The sequence below is a fragment of the Lygodium microphyllum genome, chromosome 29, assembly GCF_053477565.2.
Source record: "Lygodium microphyllum isolate KBCC chromosome 29, Lygodium_microphyllum_v1.1.10, whole genome shotgun sequence".
NCBI lineage: Eukaryota > Viridiplantae > Streptophyta > Polypodiopsida > Schizaeales > Lygodiaceae > Lygodium > Lygodium microphyllum.
The window spans coordinates 19,807,807-19,830,266 of record NC_141163.1 but is presented as its reverse complement, the minus strand read 5'-3'; the positions used below and the strand labels follow the sequence as shown (position 1 = coordinate 19,830,266).

The 22,460-nt window shown below is 44.0% G+C and overlaps 1 protein-coding gene and 1 pseudogene across 6 annotated transcripts in view; one reads left to right on the top strand and one right to left on the bottom strand.

The window, feature by feature from the left end:
• The window catches only part of LOC148010428 (uncharacterized), a 67,299-nt gene that overhangs the window by 10,874 nt on the left and 33,965 nt on the right, over nt 1-22,460 (top strand). For 5 of the 6 annotated variants that reach the window (XR_015689577.1, XR_015689575.1, XR_015689573.1 and 2 more), the window contains one exon: nt 3,828-3,986. The exons of the other annotated variant lie outside the window; for it this stretch is intronic. Coding sequence is in view for 1 of the 5 variants with exons in the window: in XM_087672104.1 (XP_087528230.1) it covers nt 3,828-3,986 (159 nt within the window). In the remaining 4 variants the exon portion in view is untranslated. The remainder of the gene's footprint in view (nt 1-3,827; nt 3,987-22,460) is intronic. 6 annotated transcript variants of the gene reach the window in all.
• On the bottom strand, nt 10,626-18,948 carry LOC148010429 (uncharacterized; annotated as a pseudogene).

Genomic DNA, 22,460 nt, shown 5'->3' with positions numbered 1-22,460 from the left:
GATAATCATAGCAAAAAAGCTCCATCAATTAGATTAGAAGAAAGTGAGAAAGCATGACGTGCTATACTAAAAAAGCGAGCCTTTTGAAAGTTGTAGGTGCAGTCATGAAAGGGGTGATTAACAACGAAGAGGAGCGTGAAGGTGAGGTGCTGTTCACATTGAAGGTGGTGGTGGGAGAGAGTGTGAGTGTTGTAGCCAAGTTGGTGGTAGTGTTGTGTTGTTGTTCAAAGGAAGAAGTTTGTGAAGCTATGGAGTTCTCTTGGCTTGATGTGCGTGGTACTTTCCAGTGGGTTTGGAGTTCTTGGTTGGTGTTCTATTTCTATTTTCTTTTCAGTTCACAATGCTACTTCTATAACTTGAGATAGCACCATTGGACTTTGCAGAAGATCAATTCATGGTGATGCTCGTTAGCCTCCTTTTGTTGTTTGCTGCACCCGTTTGCTATTATCATGACATTGCTTCAACAATCGATCTGCTGTCCGCAATCAGCCAATTCACCACATAGCTCTTGGTAGATGTCTCCAAAGCATGGTTGAAGGTATTGTTAATTGGCCTCCCATAAGTATCTCAAAGGGTTTTTGCTCAGTAGAATTGTGGACCATATCATTGATTGTACCCTTGACCAATGGTAGATCTGAATAGTAGCAATGAAGAATGGGTATCAAGGTATGATTGCAATTTCTGTTTTCCCATAATTTTGTAGGTGAAAATGTAGTAGAGAACGCTAATTTCATGCCAAGAAGGCGGCCTTCCAAAACTCAACAGTCAATCACATACGATTCTCTTTGGCAAGCTATGCTTTTGGAAGATCTCTTTGCTGAAGAGCCATGCAATCTCCATGGCATCTGTGTCAAATTGCATGGAATGAAAAATCGCTTGCTGAACTTGTCCACCACTATAAAGATGGGATCATTCTGCAAGTGCTTGCTCTTTGGAAGGCTTTTAACAAAATCCATTGAATTTCCTCTCCAATGCAAATCTGAAATTGGTAATGGCTGTAGATTGCCTGCCACTTTTTGATTGTCTAGTTTTGAGGTTTAGCGTGCCTAGCATTCCCTTATTTACCAGTGAATATCTCACTTCATTCTCAGCCAATAGAAATGTTGTGGAAACTTCTCAAGCATGGGATCTTCACCACCATTTCTTGCAATAGGTGCATCATGTGCCTACTAACTAATATTAGCCTTGTAAGATCTTGTAGCAACAAGACAAAGCTTTTCCATCACAAAGATACTGACAAAAATAATAGGTATGCTCTGATACCATGTCAAAATAGTGTGATGGAACGGTATGCACTTATACCATATCAGAGACATGGTAGGGTTTGTAGGGAGAAACAGAGAGTGTACAACAAACATTAAGAGAAGAAGAAACTCAAAGAAAACATAGAAGAAGAAGATGAATGATGAATCATTGAATCATGCTAAGTGAATCAAGTAGATACAACAGAGCCAAAGCTTTGAAGACAATTGCATTGTCTTGTTAGATCAGGCGGCAGCACCCGAAGGGAATCTGCACAGTGGAGGGAGCGAAACGCAGTCCTCTAGTAGTAGGATATCAAAGGTAATGCTGAATGGTGAAGGAATGGACAGCTAGCTGTAGAGGGAGCGAAATGCAGTCCTCAAGAGGTGTCAAAGATGAAGGATATGCTGAAATCTCTCCAAGATGATGGCTGTGATCAAGACGAGTGCTGGGCAGCCAGCTGGAGAAGAAAATGCAAGAATATCTGATGAAGATCTCTCTGTGTAAGCAGTTGTAGATAGGTGATTGTTGGGCAGGCAGCCCTTCAAGAGTGAAGAAAGCACAAAAACGCAAGTATCTGATGCAGGGCTGATAAAGAGGGCGTAACTTGCTGTAGACAGCCTGAAATTGCTGCAAACACAAGCCTAATGATGACTTCAAGTGAGGAGGTCTGACGCTAAATGATGTAGGCTTCAAAACACTAGGTGGACATGGATGTAGAGGCCACGAACCATAATGTCCTCTTTGTAGGGTGTAAACGGTAGTGGAGGGAATGGAGAAAGGAGAGAGGAATGTGGAAGAGAGTGACAAAGTCTTAGAAGGAATGATAGTGTGGGATGAAGAATGAGGGAAGTCAGTGCTTTATTTTTAGGCATAGACTATCTTGAGTGGTGCCCCAACTGGCGCCCATTGAAGTCTTGGGTGGTGCCTTGACACTAAATAATGATCCAAATAAAGCCTTTTCAGGGCTGTAAATGGAAACCAAAGTAGGAATGAAGGAGAAGAAATGTTCTGAATGACTTGGTTTCTCAATTGATATATCCACCCATCTATAGCACAAAATCCAATTGTTGACCTTGTTGGCACTTTGGCATCTCCAATTTGAATCTAGATCAGTCTCATAGAGCTCTTTTATAGGATTGAAGAACTGTGACTCCATGGAACTGACCACTGTCATTGCATGTGTTGCCAGGGAATTGGTCTTTAAACCCTTGAAAAGGCAGTACTCATAAACTTAGTCTACAAAGCATTTAATCTTAATCTTGAAATCAGGAATAAAACAATTAGCACACATAACATATGGGAGCTAGAACACTCCTATTCAAAGGCACAACACACAAATTGGCCCCAAAGCTTGGCACCTCTTGTGCTATTTCTTGATCATTGAGAGCTACACCACCTAGATACAGAAGAACCTAGAACTGCTCCGAAACATAGAGTTTCAATCACTAGGATTTTGGCACTTTCATCATTAGCCACACATAGTTTGACACTATAGACTTCCTAATTGGGTATTTACTTAGGCCTTGTAATAGACTTCCCTTAGATGTATATTTTTTGTTTTTGAAGTCCCTTAACAAGGAATTTTTGTTCTTTGCTTTGGGATGAGTTGTCTTGAGAGAAATTATCAATAGAATCATTATTTTCTTCAAAAAAAAAGGGAACTATATTTGCCCATAGTGGAGTTTGCCTATAACAACATGTTATGTAGTGCGTACTTCCACAAGCAAGGTGCCATTTGAGTTGTGGAAGGGGGAAAGAAAATTCCTTCCATTTTGCATATAGGATAAGATCTTTGAGGCCAACAAGTGTTGTAAGCCTCCAACAAAATCAGGAAATAGCACGATAAGGAATTGGTTCTTGCAGCGGGCAAAGAGATGTGGAATTTGAGAAGGTGAAGATATTTTCTAGGATGCTCCGCTCCTAGACAAAACCTCTTATGTCTGCTTTTTGTTTTTCCATTTCTAAGTTGCATCCAATAGGAGATTTAGTCTAGCTTGTATATGTCTATAAGGCTACAATAGCAGGAGACACTCTCATAATCCCATATTAGACGTTGTTGCTCATATGGACCCATATATTGAGGAGGCATATGTACAAGTGTTGGAAATGAGAGCCTAGCAGTTTAATGCTCTGGGTGAAAGGAAACAAGAGGAGAACATCACATGGGCAAGACAAGCATCATTCAGGCAAAACATGGTGTACAGATGTTGCATTTTGTAGAAGGTTGGTTATCAAAAAGGGGGCAATTTTTCTTGGATGGCAAGCATTGCTTGGGCAGTAGACTCGACAATAATGAATGACAATAATAAAGGGACGATAATGAACCAGATAGAGGAAAGGCAAGGCAAGGCAAGGCACGGCACTGTCATGGTAAAGAAAATCACGAGAGTTTGGAAGGGGCCAGGGAACATTTTCAACTCTGATTTTTAAATACAACTTTCTTTAGAATTTGCTGTTAGGAAGTCTTCAGTGGATAGAGTAGCCCACACATCTTAAATCAACTTTAGCTCCAACTACTTTGTCAGACTGCACTAACAAGTAAATCATTGGGAAGGTTATAATTTCAATGGTGTAAGATGCAGCAAGTTGGAAGAAAGGAGAATCTGTCTGCTACTCAATTGGAAATATTGAAGAATGTAATTGAAGTGATGGTTCCTATGATTGACAAGAAAGCTGAATTCCCAGTTGCACATCTTCGTAGACTGTTGGTTCTTGCTCGGATTGATCCTGATCTTGACCAGGTTTTATGATGCTCTTTTTCATCATCCTTAAACTGCTTTCTTACCATCCTTAAGTTGAAAATAGTAATGAAACAAAAACAAACTCTCTTGTTCATTCAAATCACATTGTTTTATGATATGTTACATTATAATTTGGTTGCACTTAGAAGTCAAGTCGGTCCAATATGTAAACTGAAATAATTATTTGACAATGAAAGAGATGTACAGATGTACAGTCAAACAACAATAGTGATATTTGTAAAATGGTTTGTTTTTGTATAGCATTGTAGGGGTACAGTGTCACACATCTCAATTGACACTAGTCTTTTTAATGACATTCTTTTTGCAAAATATCATCACAAACTCTGTTTCTTTCCCCAACAATGAATTCAGAGCACAAGCTTAGACACGTCAATAGCTGAACAACACGACTAATGCTATGGGTTTGGGACAGCTTTTGTCAGTTCCCCTTCACCCCTGGGTCTTTGTTCTCATGTTTCTATCCATTCAGTCTGGATGATCATTCCACAGCAATGAATCAAACTTCTTCTCTCTTGCAGCATTGGCAACTGTCCTGCTCCGGAGATCATCAAAATAGCCCACCAATCTTGTGTCTCTCTTTAGTCTGAACTTATTGTCTAGATCTTTCCTACCTTAAATTTACATATTCTATCAATTTTATGACAACAAATCTGAAATTCAACAATCATGGATCAGGGATTTACTCAATCACAGCCTTATTTACCTTAAACGGACATTGGCCCCATTTGAGAAGTTGACCCTGATACCATGTTACTGCTTCTAGGAACCAAATCTAACCTGCAAGACAGCAAAAAAAGCATCAAACAGCTGTGGGGCGTGCAGGCTTGAGACCTCCAGTCACGAGAGCCATGGACAGCAACCATAACATCCCAATTGTCCCCCTTGAGCCACGACCTGAGCTGCTAGACATGTTTACACATCCAGCCATGGCTCTATGGAGTTTCATAGCACTAAGAGATGCCCTTGGGAACCTGAGGCTGAGATGGTCTTGGCTTGTGCAATAGCAGGTTTGTGCACAACAGTGAATAGAGAATTTACCTTAATCATGCCCTTATTCAATTCAGAAAACGCTGTTCAAGAAGTTAGCCCTGAAGGCTGATACCACATTATGGATCCATGCTTCTAGGAACCAAACCTAACCTCCAAACAGAAAGACATTAAACGATCATTGGGGGTGCAGACTTGATGGGCAACATCCATAGCATTGTGATTGTCCCCATTGAGTCATGAGGTGACCTGCTAGACACGTCCCATCTGTCTAGCCATGGCCTCATGGTGTCTCATATGACCGGGGGATGCTCTTGGGGGAACCTTAGGCAGATACAATCTTGGCTTGCACATTTTCTTTCTGCAAATAAAGTGTGGCTGATTATATTACTTCAGAAAAAAACTGAATACAAAAGAAGTGTTCATGCTCAACAGACTAGCTGGAGCTGATAATGAGTCACAAATATATCAAGTGTACAAGCCTCTCAAGGCGGTCTAGGGGGAATGGGGGCAAGAAGCCATGGAGGGGGGGTGTATCGCCATCTGGGGCTGCCTGCTTGCATCACGAAAAATAGGTCCTAGCTTCCCCAAAGTGCGTAGGAAATGCCATTGGAGCTCTTGACGAGCCCTGGACTCGCCCTGCACCTAATCCCATGCTCAACAGACTAGCTGGAGCTGATAATGAGTCACAAATATATCAAGTGTACAAGCCTCTCAAGGCGGTCTAGGGGGAATGGGGGCAAGAAGCCATGGAGAGGCCCCCGTGTATCGCCATCTGGGGCTGCCTGCCTGCATCACGAAAAATAGGTCTTGGCTGCTCCAAGTGCGTAGGAAATGACATCGGAGCTCTTGACGAGCCTTGGACTCGCCCTGCACTTGATCCCATCGGCTGCAGAGGGAGTGGACGATGGAGGTCCAGAGCTTTGCTAAAGTCTCCTGTATTGAGAGTCTCTCCGCCAAAAGCCTCTTGACACCACGCCTTTCAGATATGCCAACTAGTAAGACTCCCTATGATCTCCCATACCTCAGAGCGGTCTGCTGTGGCCTCCAATACTACTTGGCGGATGGATAGAGCCTCTAAGCTGACCACTGCGCACGACCTTGCCTCGATAATGAATATCGTGTCTTGCATCCCGGCCTCATATAGAAGGTAACGGCCTTGGCTGACGGCCTGCCAGCAGAAAGCTCCCCATGGGATACATCCAAGGCTGGGTGCTATATGGCGAAGGATCCGGCATGCTCCTCTCCACACGAGCTGTGTTGCCTCACATGACCAAAGGCGTGCTTTGGGGTTTCCAAAGGCTGTTGTGTGCAGTGCTTACAACCTCCCTCCTTGTGCATTTGGGCAAGCCAACTTCCCACTGCCAAGCCCCCATGTGCCACGAGCCATAAAAAATACGATACCCTCCTTGGCCGCCAGCTATCCCATAGGCGACACCAGAAGGTCCGTTGGAAAGGCTCTGTGATGCTGTGCTCCGCCCAGTACGTGCTATGTGACGGTGCCCAATCCATATCCCCCTGCATCAGTACGTGTTTGTCAATCCTGGCAGTGTACTCTTGCTACTCCCTGAGCTCCTGCCATAAGACAAAAGGGTCTAGCCGCCATGTCTTCCCCTAAAGGCCAATCATTCGGATCCTCTTCCATGAAAGGGCAGCTATCCCCTCATCTTGCTATCCTCTGTCAAGAGCCAGATACCCCCCCTCTTGTACGGTGAAGAAGGTTCCAGGTGGAGCGCCCCCCCTCTACCTACCACCTGTAAGGGGATGCCTGTTGGTGAAAACCTAGCGGCCCATACCTCCCCGGGCTCTATCGGCTATCGGGGGAGCAAGCCACTCTTGAGGTATTGCTGCGTCTATCTCCCTTCTCCTCAACTCCACCTCTATCTGTCAGCCTGATACTCGCTGCAACATCTCCTCGTCCACCATCATGTACACCTCCCGCCATGTCCTGATGGCACGAGCCGGACTAGCCTCCCAACCAGCCCACTAGATGTGGGGGCGCTCGCTAATTTGTGCCCTTTCCCGATCCGTGATCTGGGGGTTCCAGATCATCGGCTAACAGTCTATCTCCTCCTGGCAGCTTGGGGGGCTTTGGATTAGGGCCTTACGGAGGCCTTGCCACACGCGGAACAAGCTGCGTAGGAAAGGTGATCTGGGTTGATGTGAAGATCCATCTCAGGGACGGCCTCCACTCACCGCCAAGCCTCAGTCTACAATCCTGGAGACCCTCTTGTAATAGGACCTTCCAGGTCTGCCCTCCTGGTGTGAGACCGCGGACAACTAGCTTGCAAAGTTTCCCAAACAACATCTCTAGTGACCTCTTCTTTGTGGGTGTAGTTATGCAAAGTTTAAGTGTTGTTAAGCAATAGCCTTGGGGGCATACAAACACATGATTTTATGTTGTTGAGACTATTGCTTGGTGACATACTCGATTTTGAAATTGGAGCCATTGTTCTCTGAATATAATTGTGTAGGTCTCTCTCTCTACTAGGGCGAGAAGAAGTGTTGACTTTTAGAACTGACCATTTGGATGAGCCTACATGGATGGAATATTGGCTGCCTTCCAGCTTTTGAGTACAACCTTGACTGCCCTACACTTTCTCAGCTGATCAGGGCTAAACCAGGTGATCAGAGTTGATATCTTGAGAACTGAGACAATGAAGCCATGGACCCACCCACCACGCCCTCTAGGATCAAGGATGGAGCTCTACCAAAGTCACTTGTCTTTGATGATCGATTCACTATTAGGACACAATACATGGACACCATCTCTCCCACAGAGTATGGGCTGCTATTAGATCGATTCATACCTCCTCTTCTAGGCTACAAATGGAGACAGGTAGATGGACAGGTATTCCAATGGAGGATAGAACTTGCCAACTTTATGACCAAGGAGGAGCACTACATATATAGATGTACAATGTACTATCACATATGAGGATGGTACCATTGCCTCTTCTATGATGGTTTTGGACCTCTTCGCTGTGTTATGGAGTACAAGGATTAGAGATGCCTAGGCTGTGAAGAAACGCTCTAAAAGCAAAAAGCACAAAACGGTAAACCAATTGTACGGCAAAGCATAGACTGATAAACTCAAAGCACAATTAGGGTTAGGATTAGGGTAACTCAGAGATAGTGAACACAATGAATAATAAAGTGAATGAATAATGAATATATAGTGCTCATGTAGCAAACACATTATGCAGTGAATACTGAACCTCAAACTCTCGTATCTTTGGGATCAAGGTAGAAGTTATGAGTTGTAGAGTGTATTGTACTCTGAACGGATCTTGAATCACAGCAAAAGCAACGTTCAAGTGTCAAACACCAACAAACGCAGCTAAGAAAGGTTGGATTTGATGCAGACGACAATGTAGGAGAGAGAAATACTAAAAATGTAGGTACTTGAGGAGAGAGAAAATTGGCAATTGTGTAGAACAGGCAAACACAAGTTGATTGTACTGGGTGGCAGTGCAAATGCTAATGGCGACAATTGGAGAGAGAGACTGACTACAAATGCAAGTAGGATGATGACGGTGATAGCTCCTACTGATGGCAAGTAATGCAGATGATAGCGACTGGCCCTGGCAACAATATACACAAATTCCTTGATGTTGGCGATAACTCCAGGAGATAGGTGACAGGTGCAGAGGTTGGAAACAAGCGCCAAGTGATAGCAGACTGCGATGGAAGGCTTTGACCACAAAGTTCTTTGCGAATGGGGTGTGGGCAACAGAGATACGGCTCTTGAAACTTGCAAAAGCAAGATTGAGGGAGAGTGGTGGGTTGCATGCATATTCATAGAAAGTTGGGGGGTTTTGCATGTGGGACATAGTAACTCTCTAGGATCTCAATTCTTTTTAAAATAAGAGTTTTTTTTTCATTAAATAAGCATGTTTTGGGATTGCTTAAGTCAAGCTAATGCATTTTTAGCTCAACATTCCCTCTCAGGCCCAAAACTAAGCCATGAGAAATAAGCCCTTAATATATATTTTCTTTTATCCCAAGGCATCCCATCCCAAATCAACCGGGGCATTGGGCAAAGGATACATGTCGGTTGCCCCTTTGACCTGCCAAGACTACAGAGGCAATGGTTATCTTACCAAGGAGCCCAAGTGATTATCCCAAAGAGGTCAGGACATCAATAAAGGGTGCTCGTCGGTTGCCCAAGGGTCTACCAAGTCTTGCAAAGGCTGATGGAATCAACAATGGACTTTTTGGTTTTTTTTTCTTTTTGTTTTAAAAAAAAGAGACTTTGGTATAATGCGTCCAAAAGATTTAGCATTTAGTGAGGGTTTTAAAACAATTATTGTCCCTTTGAGTCATTGTGCCTTGAAGTACGAGAAAATAAACATGGATAGCCCCACTACCATTATAAAACAAGCAAAACAATCCCACACAGTACTAGGATAAGTGCCTAGGGATTCCTAAGAGGGTGTGTGCATGTGTCGATCTTATGGAGAATATGTGGAGAGAAAGATAAGAGGGGTAAGCAAGGAAGACAAGCAAAGCCAACACACAAGCATATGGAAAAATTGCATTTGGAGATTGCCATGTGCAATGCCACGATTATGGAGGATTGAGAGTTGATAGATGTATGTTTTATATGAACAGAATGCTGATGCGTTGGGGTAATGCAAAGAAAGATACAAGTATTCGTGCTCATGCAAAATACTATGCAATGGTGTCACTTGGACAGTGCCCTCGTAGGGAAATTGTTTACTTGCCCAAGCACCCTTTTACAATTATGTGATCTTGACAGTGCGGATGAAGTTATAAATATCCATAAGAGATAATACATAATAACTAAATGTTAGAAAGTAAAAAGTTGTAAATATCATCATTGTGACTCTTAAGAGAAGGAAACCATCCCCTCTTAAACCGAAAGGAGAAGTAAGAGAGAAACACCCTCTCCTCGTCAATTGGAAGAAGTAGAAGAGGGTGTATCCAAGCCGATCTACGGTAGAAGATACTGTAGAACTAGCGTGTTGACCACCTTGGGCAAAACATATGTAAAATTGTCACTTGATGGTACAAACTCTAGACGAATGGTGGCTAGCTCAACTTGCTCTATGGTGAAATGGTAGTGAACGACCACATGGTGTGTCCAAGGGGTGATGATAGAATTACCCACAAGGGCAATGACACTTTGGTTGTCGTAGTAGACAACTGTAGGTGACTCGCAAGGAAACTGAGGTGCAGCCAGCAAGTACCTTAGATAGATGGCCTCTGTAGTACCATCAAAGAGAGCTTGATACTATGTCTTGTCTGTGGAAGTTGTTGGGTTTGACTTACGTCTGTGCTCACAGAGGAGTGTCGGTGATCCTCGGTAGGACACTGGGGCACTTTTTACTCTCTTTATGAGAGGTTTTCTCCCCCAATTATATTCTTCTTTTATTTTATGTGCTTATGTTACACAGTTCGGGCACTTATTGTGCCTACATCTTTCGGGTGTGAACGCACATTAACAACCCTAAGGTTTAAGGGTTTTACTTTGTACTTGCACATTGCTCTTTGATTATTGTATTGGGAGTCTTGTCTTCACTCTCACGCTCTCTTCACTGTCAACTGTGTACTCTCAGTTGAGCTTTGATCTGTCCTATGTCTCACATTTGGTATTAGAGCTCAGATTCAGCTCAGTCTCTCGTATCTCTCAGTCTTGAACCAGCGACACTTAGATTTGTTGAGCTCTAGCTTAGCTCCAGCTTGGTCAATTGCTGCCTCTGCCTGTAGGACAGCCTCCAGCTGCCTGCACCCCCCAGCTTGTGCCAGGTCTGTCACTGTAGCATCGCCACTTACCTCTAGTAGGTTGTACCTCCTGGTCACTTGCACCACTTGTGCCTTGCTATAGTGCTACTTGCGCCCTACTCCAGTGGCGCCTGCGCCTTGCCCCAGTCGCATGCGACCTGTCCAAAGCCGCCGACACCAGCCCATGGTTCTGCCTCTAGCCACCAATTGTGCCATCAGTGCCAGGTTACCAGCGTGTCCTGCAGTTTGACAGCATCCTCGGCTTGGAAAGGAGGTAATAGGAGACATTTATCCATTTTTAAATTCAAAATTCTAATTTCAGAAAGGGGCTTTTGCCCAAGTAGACTATTTTTGTTCCTGACGTGTTCGGGACACATTTATTACAAAAATTTCTTAAGATTTGTGCTAGAAATTTGGGGCTTTTTGGTTTAGTGCAAACGTTGGCAAATATACGCCAAATTCAGTCTGAAATAGATTGAAATTGTGCATTTTTGAACAACAAAATTTTGGGGCTTTTGTATTTTTTGTGCTACTGAGCATTGTTTGTGCATTGGATGTACATTGGACAGTTTTGACAGAGTATGATCAGATTTGTTAATTACTGCGTGGTGCTTGTTTTAATTTTTGGAAATTTTCCGACTTCTAGGTTGTTTCAGTTTTAGGTCTTGCTCTTGTGCTCTTTGAAAAGGTGAAATTTACCATGGGAAATCAAGGACAGAGTGATGTATTCACATATGTATCCAAGGAGGATAGATTGGATGGCAACAACTATTCTCTATGGCCATTCATGATGAAAAATATGCTGATTACAAAAAATCTTTGGGATTATGTTAGTGGTGAAGAAGTTCGTCTTGGAGTTGTGGCTCCTGCAACACCTCCTTCTTCAGGAGGATGTGGACAAAGGTTCACTTCAGCTCAGCCACTTCCCCAGAAATTGGTAGCACAAAAGGCTTGGGACACATGGGATGCCAAGCATTGTCACTGATTGCATTGGCAGTTCAGCAGTCTATAATCCCGCACATATGGTTTGTAGCTTCTTCACGAGAAGCATGGATGACACTTGAGCAGATGTTTGCTGGAAAAAATGAGACACGCATCTCTTTCTTAAAGAAAGGACTTGAGAATGTGAAGATGGATGAAAGTGAATCCATGTAGGATCATCTTAACAAAATTCAGGACTTGCGTGAGTAGCTAATGAATGTAGATGAGTATTATTCCGACGTACAATTGATCTCTACTACTCTGAATTCATTGCCGTTCTCTTATTTGGCCTTTCGTATGGCCCTGAATCTCACCATGAGAATTTTTTTGCAGCCACTTACTTTTCTTCAATTGGTTAGTTTGCTCCTAGAAGAAGAGCAAACAAGAAAGAATAGTGGGGTGGATGTAATAGCCTCTAAAGGGGCTTTTATGCGAGGCAGAAGGGCAAGGCCAGCTAGTCTAAAAATGCTCCGCAGAGTTCTGGAAGTTCAAGTACTTCACAGAGTAGCAAGAAACAGGGGGACACACAAGGCAAGAAGGGCAAGTGCCACTATTGTACGAAGCCAGGTGATTATATCACAGAATGTAAGAAGTGCATAGCCAAGGAGGAGGAGGAGTTAAGGATGTTTGTTTCTGAAGCACCTTCTACTGCTATAGAGTCCGTATCTTTTGTTGTAGACCGTGACTATTGTGTCTACACTTGCAATTATGACTCATCTTGGGCTAAGAGAGCATTTAGCCCTACTGAAGATGCTAGCACTTGGTTCTTTGACAGTGGTGTTTCTAGGCACATTACATCTAACAGGGATTTGTTTTCCTTTGTTATTGTAGCTCTTGTTGGCAAATCTGTACAATGTTCCAACAATGCATCTTACCTTGTTAGAGGTATTGGGGAGATTGTTTTGATAGCTATTGATGGCTCTACTCTCCGTTTACAGGATGCATTATATGTGCCAGGCATAAAGAAGAATTTGTTATCCATTTCTTCTTTAGCAAAGTGTGGCATGTAGGTCACATTTGATGATGACAAATGTATGGTTAGGGATAAAGAATTCTTGACTTTGGTTTTGACTGATTCATTATGCCATGGACTCTATGAGTTAGATGCTTATTTGGTTGATTAGTCGATCTATTTAGCATCTACTCTTACTCTTGCCATGTCATAGGCAGAGTTATGGTATGCACATGGGACATGTCAACTATGGCAGTTTGATGCTTCTATAGCGTACATAGATGCTAGATGGATTACCTCTCTTGGAGAGACCTCTGGAGCATATTTGTGAGAGATGCATTTCGGGGAAAATGCATCGATTCTCGATTCCTTGTGGTGTTGTTTTTAAGGCAACCTCCAGATTATAAATTGTGCATTTGGATATATGTGGACCTGTGCAGACTGTCATTGGGTGGCTGTTATTATTTCATCTTCATTGATGACTTTACTTGTTTTTGTTGGGTCTACTCATTGGTGAAAAAGTGAAAGGTGTATGATGCATTTTTGTCTTTTGTTGCATTTGCTGAAAATCAATCTAGCTATAGGATTAAGACTCTCTGTTCAAACCAAGGGGGGGAATACTTTTTGAATAATTTTTTGAAGCAGAAAGGCATTGCCCATCAGTATACTACTACATATACTCCATAGCAGAATGGGTTGCAGAGAGGAAGAATCGGTCACTCATGGAGATGGCCAGATGTATGCTGAAAGCTAAGAATTTGGCACATGGTTTTTGGATGAAAGCAGTTATGTGTGCTTGCCATGTTTTGAACAGGTGCCCTACAAAGGCATTAAAGAATGTTACGCCTTTTGAGGTTTGGAACAGTTGGAAACCGTCAGTTGGCCATTTTCATACTTTTGAGTGTCTTGTGTATGCTCATATTCCCAAAGTACTAAGAAAGAAGTTGGACAAGGCTATTAAATGCATTTTTGTAGGGTATACCAGTGAGAGTAAAGGATATAGATTGTATGATTTGTTTCCAAGAAAGTATTAGTCAATAGGGATTTGATTTTTGATGAAAAATCAAAATTATCCCTTGCTAGTATTTGTGAGAGTGCGCAACGGAAGAAGAAAACACGAACACGGAGGAGAGACAGAGAGAAGGCAGAGAATGAAGGAAGAAGATCTGCACTGACTGAAATGGATGCTGAATACTCTGAAATGGACTGATCAGTCCCTGCACGCAGCTCGAAGCGTCAGTGAGGGCACCAGATCAGGCTGGGAACAAGGGCAGAACTGATGCCGGAGTGGGAGAGGAGAGAGACTGCGCTGAATCTGAAAGGCAGAATGTAGGACTGATGGGGGGGGGACTGCTATAAATAGCCCCCCAGCCCTAAAACTGGCCGACTGGCCCTAATCTGGCCGACTGGCACAAAAAGCAGCCAATAAAGGCTGACTGCCACCCGAGAAGGGAATGCACACAAAAATCAGCAACACATAAATTGACAGAGCTCCTCTGTCTCCTGCCAGACTCTGACAGGAGCTCACAACCCCGAGATGACAGACTGAGAATGAAATAGAGCAGGCTAACAGTATTGATCCATATCAGGCTGTCAATGATGTGTTTGAAGGGCTGCTACCCATTTCTTTTGGTGATACAGCTGGAGCTTCGGTAAATGAACATAATGTTCAGCCAGTTGCTCTACTGAGCAATGCAAAAATTAAGCTTATGGCTGATCTGAATATTCAGCAAGATGCCGAATTTGAGATTCAGCAGGAGCTAGTACACAATCAGGAAGCTAGTTAGATGTCTAGATGGTACTTGTAGACTATGAAAGATAGTCATTTGGATGCTTCTATTGCTGGTTGTACTAGAAGACAAGCTTGTCTACATGATCATGCTAATTCAATAGAGTTTGTTATGGCAGCACATACACTTGATGATGAGGAGCTTGAATGTTTTGAGGATGCACAATAAAGTGTGCAGTGGATGGTAGCAATGCAAGTTGAATTTGATTCTATTGTAAAGAATCAAACATGGGATTTAGTGACATTGCCGGTTGGGAAGAAAGCTGCTAGTACAAAGTGGGTTTATAAGCTGAAAAGAAATGTAGATGGATCCATTGACAAGTATAAAGCCAGGCTTATGGCCAAAGGCTATGCACAAAAGAAAGGCATTGACTATGAGGAGACATTTGCTCCTACAGTCCGTATGACTACCATTCGGTCTATGGTTGCTATGGTTACCCTGTTAGAGTGAAGCAATGCGGAAGCGTATGACCAAGAACAAAGAGTGAATGGAGAGAGAGAGAGAGAGAGAGAGAGAGAGAGAGAGAGAGAGAGAGTATATTAACGTCTCTAAAAGGCCAATGTGGCCTATGAGACCAAAGCAGTGCATACAATGATGGTGTGTTTCTCATTTGGAACAAGAAAAAAGATGAAAAACATGCCTATAAGACTGAAAAGGAAATGAAATAGTGTCCTATAAAAGGGAAACATGTCAGTGATTTGAAAGTGAGAGTAGAGAAAGGAAAACTCTCCATCAATGATATGTCTGTTCTCTAGGGAGGTGTATCTCTGCATGGCTGAGGCGTCTCGGCATCTGTCTCCTGTGGCACTCAATGATGGCTTTAATTTGTCTGTGGTGTGGATGTCTAGGCCTTCGTCCGGGTGGACGTGGGCGCCTAGACCGGCTAAGTGCCACTGCTCTATCCAAAGGGACACCTACAGAAGATGAGGTCCAATGATGATGTACTCTTGTAGGCTGTGTGGCAGTAGTAGTGGTATTTGCCATACTCTGTCGTGTATCAGTGAAAAAGTCAATGACTGCTCTCTGTCTATGTGAGCCGAGCTGTGGGGGCCTCCTACTCCGTAGAATTGTTGCTCTGCGCCTATGGTGCTCCAAGAGGAAAAATCCCAAGCATCTTTGATCCTCAAACTGCATGATCTGTCTCAGTGGTCCAAAACCCTCTCGAAACAGACAGTGGTATCTACCTCGTATGTCATAATATACAGTGCATCGGCAGATGTAGTGTTCCTCTGTCTCTGGCTCTCTGTCGCATAGTGGGCATATGCGTTCTTCTGTCTGTATACCCTCCTATCTGCCTGTCTCAATCGTCAGGTGGTGGGATGAGGTGCGGATCTGACCAATAACTGTGCGTAGTCCATGAGGCAGCTGTGTGTCCATGTAATTGGGTCGGATGATGAAACCATCCTCAGATACCTGGAGGAAGTGGGTCTGGTAGTGTGCCATCCTCGTGCCATGGGGCGAGGGGGATCGGATCCAGGTCTTCTCCGTATCTAACTTCAGTATGTCTGCTCTGATCACATGGTTTAGCTCTGATCGGCTTAGGTCAAGTGTAGGGCAATCCAGGCTATAGTCAAAGGGGGGTAGTCTGTCAATCTGTAGACCATGTAGACGCATCCATGTACTCATCTGAGCATACCAACAGTGTCTGTCACCGTCTGCTGCTAGTTGTCTAGAAGAGGCCAGGGCTAGCCGTGGGTATTTATCTTGGGGGAGCTCCCATAGTCTATGTATGAAAGTCACTGCCTGAACCAAGGCCTCAGCCACCATGGGCGATGCCCCCAACTCAGCTCTGATAATCTCATGTGGGGTCGAGCTCTTCGCTCGTATCATGCGTGAGATCATCATGACCAGTGGTCTTTCCATATGCTCCCATCCATCATAGTATTCCTTCTCTGGTCCATCCTGGTCTCCCAAAGGCTGTCTCCTCGTGTGAAACAGACTCGGACCCCAAATAGCTGCCCCATAGGAGTGTGGGTGTAACCAAGGTGTCAAAAAGCCACAGTTTGGTGCGCGGCTCATGAAATTGTATGTGAGCACATTGCCTCTCCAATGCACCTAAGGCTGCATATGCTTTTGCCAAACGAGCCTCTGATGTCTCTCTCCAGGAGAACTGTGGTCCCTTCAATGTGACCCCCAAATAAACATACTGTCTAACCATCTCCACTGGCTCTCCGTCAAAAGTAAATTGGTGCTCAGCTCTTGTCACCCAAGGAGCTGAAGTGTTAAATACCATAACTTTAGTTTTCCCAAGGTTCACCTTAAGATCTCTATCTCTGCAAAAAGCTGATAATGCATCCAAGTGTCTATTTAGTCCCTCAGGTGAGTCAGATATAAGTACAATATCATCGGCATAAAGCAGTAATGGTATCAGCACTCCAGCTAGGCTGGCTCCGGCCCCACCCGTCCTATCCACATATTCTGAAATTTCATCTATATACAGCCCAAAAAGTGTCGGTGAAAGTGGACAGCCTTGTTTCACCCCAATCGTGCTATTGACTGTATCTGAGATGCCCTCAGGTGTTCGTACTCTGCCTGTCACTGTCTCATACAGGGCATAGATACTCCACTGTATCTCTACGGGCACATCAATGTTTTGCATTCTTTTCATGAGTCTAGCACGTGGCACTGTGTCAAAGGCCTTGCGAAAGTCCACAAAACAGCAATAGATCTTTTTCTTGAATGCCTTGCCTTCTTCAATGATTGCCCTCAACGTAAAGATATGGTCTAGAGTTGTATATCCCCTCCTGAAGCCAGCCTGGCCTTTTGACCTCAGGCCATGCATCTCGGCCCATTCACTCAACGCTTGTTCCACGATAGAGCCATATATCTTGGCCAGCATGTGTCCAATCATGATAGTTCGGTAGTTACTAGGTAGCGCTGGGTCTCCACTCTTAAAGAGCGGCACAATAATATGGTCTGACCAACAGGTTGGAAATCCCTCACAAACTGCCCTATTAAAGATGTGAGCCAGCGTTGGTGCCAGAATATCACAGGCATGCGTGAAGTGTTCAGCCACTAAACCCTCATGGTCTTGGGCTCTTCCATTTTTCAGTTTCCATATGGCATTCCTCACTTTTTTTTCTGTGAAAAATCTGCAATTTGCTGGTCTTGAGGTTGAGGGGAGTGGCATAGGCTCTTGGCCAGGGATATCATAGAGTGTGCAAGCATATCCATGCCAATCATTCGGTCTAGTAATTTGTAGGGGTGGCTGGCTCTCATGCATCTTTTTCCATGCTCTCTTGCTGTCCTGCCCCAAGAACATGGAATACATTTCTGTTTCTAGTCTGCTCAGGTATTCCCGCTTCTTTTTGCGTACCAACTGTTTGAAGAGTGTTCGAGCATGCTTATGTGTGCATATGCCAAGTGCCAGCTCTCGTTGAAAACGTGCTCGTGTCTCTCTGCACTCATCATCATACCAGCCATTCTGTGGAGCATTACCTCATGGAGGTTTATCTGACGGTGTAGTGTGTGGGAAAGCGTATGCTGCTGAAGTGTGTATTATCTCGGCCAACTGTCCTGTAAACTCATCCAGAGAGGCCTGTGTGTCTAGCTCCCTCAATGCATCTCGCACAGTAATGCTGTATATGTGTGAGGTCGCTTCCACAAAATCATAGCGTGGTAATTTTGGTATGTGTGACTGTGCTTCGTGTATATGCCCATATTGCATTGTGAAAGCTAGAATAGCATGGTCTGCTACTAATCCAATTGGTTTGTCTGAGATTTCAAAACTTTTTATGTCAAGTAGCAAGTTGGGTGATCCAATCAAATAGTCCACTGTGCTTGACCCTTTCTTGTTATTCCAACATGTGAAGCCATTAGATCTTGGCCACTGTGGTAGCCCGTTAAGGATGGCCAAACCATGTGCACTTCCCAGTGCCAGTAGGTGTGTTCCATATTCTGTTATCTCTCTATCTTGGGCTGATCTAACTAATCCCACTTCATCTAATGCAATATCTCTGAACATCTCATCACTAGTGTCAAAGAAAGCAAATTGGTTGTTTCCTGTGCGTGCATTAAAGTCTCCTGCTAGTAGAACATCCCCAATTCTCATGTATCCCATTATGTCCTCATATAGTGGTGTATACGGGGATGCCTCTTTAGGGGCAAACTTAGAGTATGCAGGGGGAAAATAGCATGTGGCAATATACATGTCTCGAGTTCTGCTTGTACATAACGTGATCCACATGTATCTTGCCTCTACATCTCTATGTACCACTTGGACTGTATCTCGGAGCTCTTCTCTAAATAGAATTGCCACACCTCCTGATCCCCTCGTCCCTCCAGGCCGTCTAGGCTGAGGGCGATATACACTTTCCCATCTATATCCATATACATCAGGTAAACGGCTGTCTTTACATTGATGTGTCTCAGTATACATAGCAATGTCTATACCTTTGAAAGTATCCTCAAAATAACCTACATCTGTCTTAAGGGAGCCATTGCAATTCCACAGTGTGAACTTCAGGGTCTCATAGGCCGCGCACCGTCATGCCGTCCTTTTCTCTGTGATGATGACTCTTCCATCTCTGTATACAGTCCATTTACTTGCTTTCCGTGCCTCTAGAACACGTGGCATATTTTCCCTCCTGTGGGCTAACTGGGCTGGGGTGAGGTCTTCATCTAGGTAGATCTTTTCTCCTTTGAGAGCGATCCTCTTAGAGAGGAAGGCTCTCTTCTTTTCCAGGTCTCCAAACTTCAAGATGAGGACTTTTGTTTTTGTGTCAGCCTTCCCGACTCGCCAAGCCCCAATGATGGGTACATTTGTAGCTCCAATTTTGGTGGCAAGAGCTGTAGCATCTTCAATTGGGGAGCTTTTCTCGTCTAGTCCAACCACTCTTACGTGGAGTGCGCGTACCCGTCTTTTTGCCTCTTCTTCCAAGGTGGCGTTCATGACTTCCACTTTGTTGCCATGCATTCGTTTGTTCTTTTTTGCCACATCTATCCATTCTGCATTTTCTTTGACGGTATTCTCAACATTCTCCATTTTCTTTTGGGTGCCTTCCACCACACTTGCATAGGTGTGCATGTCCTTTTTTAAAACATCCATTTCTTTTTGTAGTTCCGGTGTGGTTTGTGGTTCCTTTTGTGCGTCCTGTTTCTTTTTGCATTATGTCCTTTTCCATTTCCTTCCTCATGGTACGTATTTCAGCACGGAGTATGGTCAACATCTTCTCATATAGTGTTTCATTAATTTTGCGGGATGTCTTCCCATATCTACTCGACCCTGGAGAGACATTCCAATCTCGGGTTTTATGCCCATAGGTTTTGTATCTCGTGTTCTTTGGCGGTGTATGAAACATTGTCTCCATGGTTGGTTTTGTGATTCCTTCATTGTCAGTTTCTTCCATCGTAATTATAGTATGCGCTATAGCATAAAACTGTTTACAGTCTGAGTAGAGTAGTAAACCAGTGACATAAACTATCACTCTAGCATGAACTAGAGACAGTATATCATAGACTGTCAATGTGACTGCATCATAAGATATGACTGTAGCATGAAATGTTAATGTGTGTCAGTCTGAGATCATGCAGGTTTCCAGTCCACACAGCATGCAAGGTTCACATCAGTCTAAGTACATCTGCAATCTCAGTGCATTCACAGCGTCTGCATTCATGTCAGTGTGAGAGAGTGTTTGCAATCTGGGAGACTGTATGCATACTTCACTGCTGCCACGGTACATTCACAGTGTCTGCATTCATGTCAGTTTGCATTCATGTCAGTCTGAGAGAGTGTCTGCAATCTGAGAGAGTGTCTGCATTCGTCACTGCTGCCACAGTACATTCCTTGTGCCTTCATTTATGTCAGTTTGAGAGAGTAAGTGCAATCTGAGAGTGCCTGCATTCGTCACTGCTGCCACAGTACATTCACCCAGGACACAGCAGACAGGCCAGTATTCATGTCATTCTAAGTACATTCGTGTCCCTGCAGGACAGTGGTTGTCTCCCTGTGCAGAGACGTGACCTTGCAGAGCAGCTCCTTCGGGTCAGCACTCATGACAGTCCCGCCAAACTATTGTCACTACCGTTGCTCCCACTAGACTGCCGCCTCTTGTAGGACGGGGACATGATTGTCACGTCAGCTCTTATCACTCGCGCCAAACACGTCCGTCACGCCAGCATCCCGTCGCTCACGCCAGACACGTCCATCACACCAGGTATGTCTCGTCACGCCAGCATCACACCAGGTACGTCCATCACGCCAGACACGTCCGTCACGCTAGACACGTCTCTTCACGCAAAAAATCTACAGTGAAAGAATGTTGTACAAGGATGCAGATATATACACGGGTGTAGAGAGTATGTCTGCGTATGTCTCCACCTCGAAGATCTCACTCTCCGGGAACCTTGAGAGCAGTCTCCACGGTCTTCAGCCTGAAAACTAAGAGCACAACTGTAAAAGAGTGTGGAAACTAGGGCCAATAAATAGGCCATTGATGATGCATAAAAATAATGTAGGTTGGTTGCATTAAATGCAGTCAATTGGACAAAACTGTTCGACCAAACCTACCCTTGCCACGTGTCCAGTTGACGTTAGTTGCCTGCGCTCCTACCACGTGGACTGCTTGTTGAAAACTACACTTGCCTGTCTAGGGAATGCCAATCTTTCCCCTCTTAGATCCTAGATATGGTAGAAGACTAAGGGATTTGGAGTGTAGTCGAAATAAAGCTTGAGGAAGCCCCTTCGTAAACAAGTCTGCAAGGTTGTGCTCTGTCTTGCAGTAGACCAGGGCAATAGTCTCATCCAGAATCTTCTCTCGAATGAAATGGTACTAGATCTCTATATGCTTCGTCCGAGCATAAAACATAGGATTCTTGGCCATTGGAATGCAACTCTCATTGTCGCATTGAAGAACAGTAGGACCTCTTTGCAAACAGCCAAGCTTCTCCAAGCTAGACTGTCTCACATGTAGTAGAAAACGCCACTTGGTACTCCGTCTTAGTCGAAGATAGAGCAATTGTGGGTTGCTTCTTGCTACTCCATGAAATAGCACCAACACCCAAGGTAAAGCAATAGCCTGTCATGGACTGCCGAAGATCCATATCGCTAGCCCAATCTAAATCACTCCATCTTGTAAGGACCAAGTTTGTAGCACTGTTACTTGCTGGATAATAGGTCCCAAGATCAGGGATCCCGCGTATGAATTGCAAAATTCTTTGAGCAACCTGCCAATGCACCATCTTGGGATTCACTCATGAACTCAGTCAGCACACTCGCAACATCACATAAGTCAACATGAGTATTAAGCAGCTAGATCAAGGAGCCAACCAACTGCCTATAACGGGTAGTATCTGCCAAAGGAAAATCAGAATGAGCAGTAGCCTTCCAATTCGGGTAAGAGACTTGCATCCCTCCATCTCACACGTAGTCAAGAGCTCTTGTACATATCGCTATTGGGAAATAAAGATCCCCCTCGGAGTCTGATAGATCTCATGACTTAGAAAGAAATGAAGAAGTCCCGTATCCGTCATCTCAAACTTCTCATAAAGTGATGTCTTTGCCTGCTTGACCATCTAAGTATGGTCACCTGTCACAATCAAGTTGTCTACATAAAGGAAAAACAACACACGACCACTATCAAATGTGTGAACATAAAGTTGGGGGTCAGTTTTGGAACCTCGATACCTCAATTTCTCTTGGAGGAACGAGTCAATCTTCTCATTTCAAGCACAGGGAGCGTGCTTAAGGCCATAGAGAGCTTTCCACAACTTGTACACATTACCATTAGAAGAACTGAAGCCTGGAGGCTACTCAACATAGATCTCCTCCTTTAACTTCCCATTCAAGAAGGCAGACTTCACATCTAGTTGATAGACCGGCCATCTTCTATGGCTAGCCAAGGAAAGAACTGTGTGAATAGTAGCCATCTTCTAAGCTGTAGGTGCAAAAGTATCATGGAAATCAATGCTTGGGTGCCATGCAAAACCTTTAGTAACAAGGTGGGCCTTGTGCTTATCCAACATGCCATCACTGCGGTACTTGGTCTTGAAGATCCA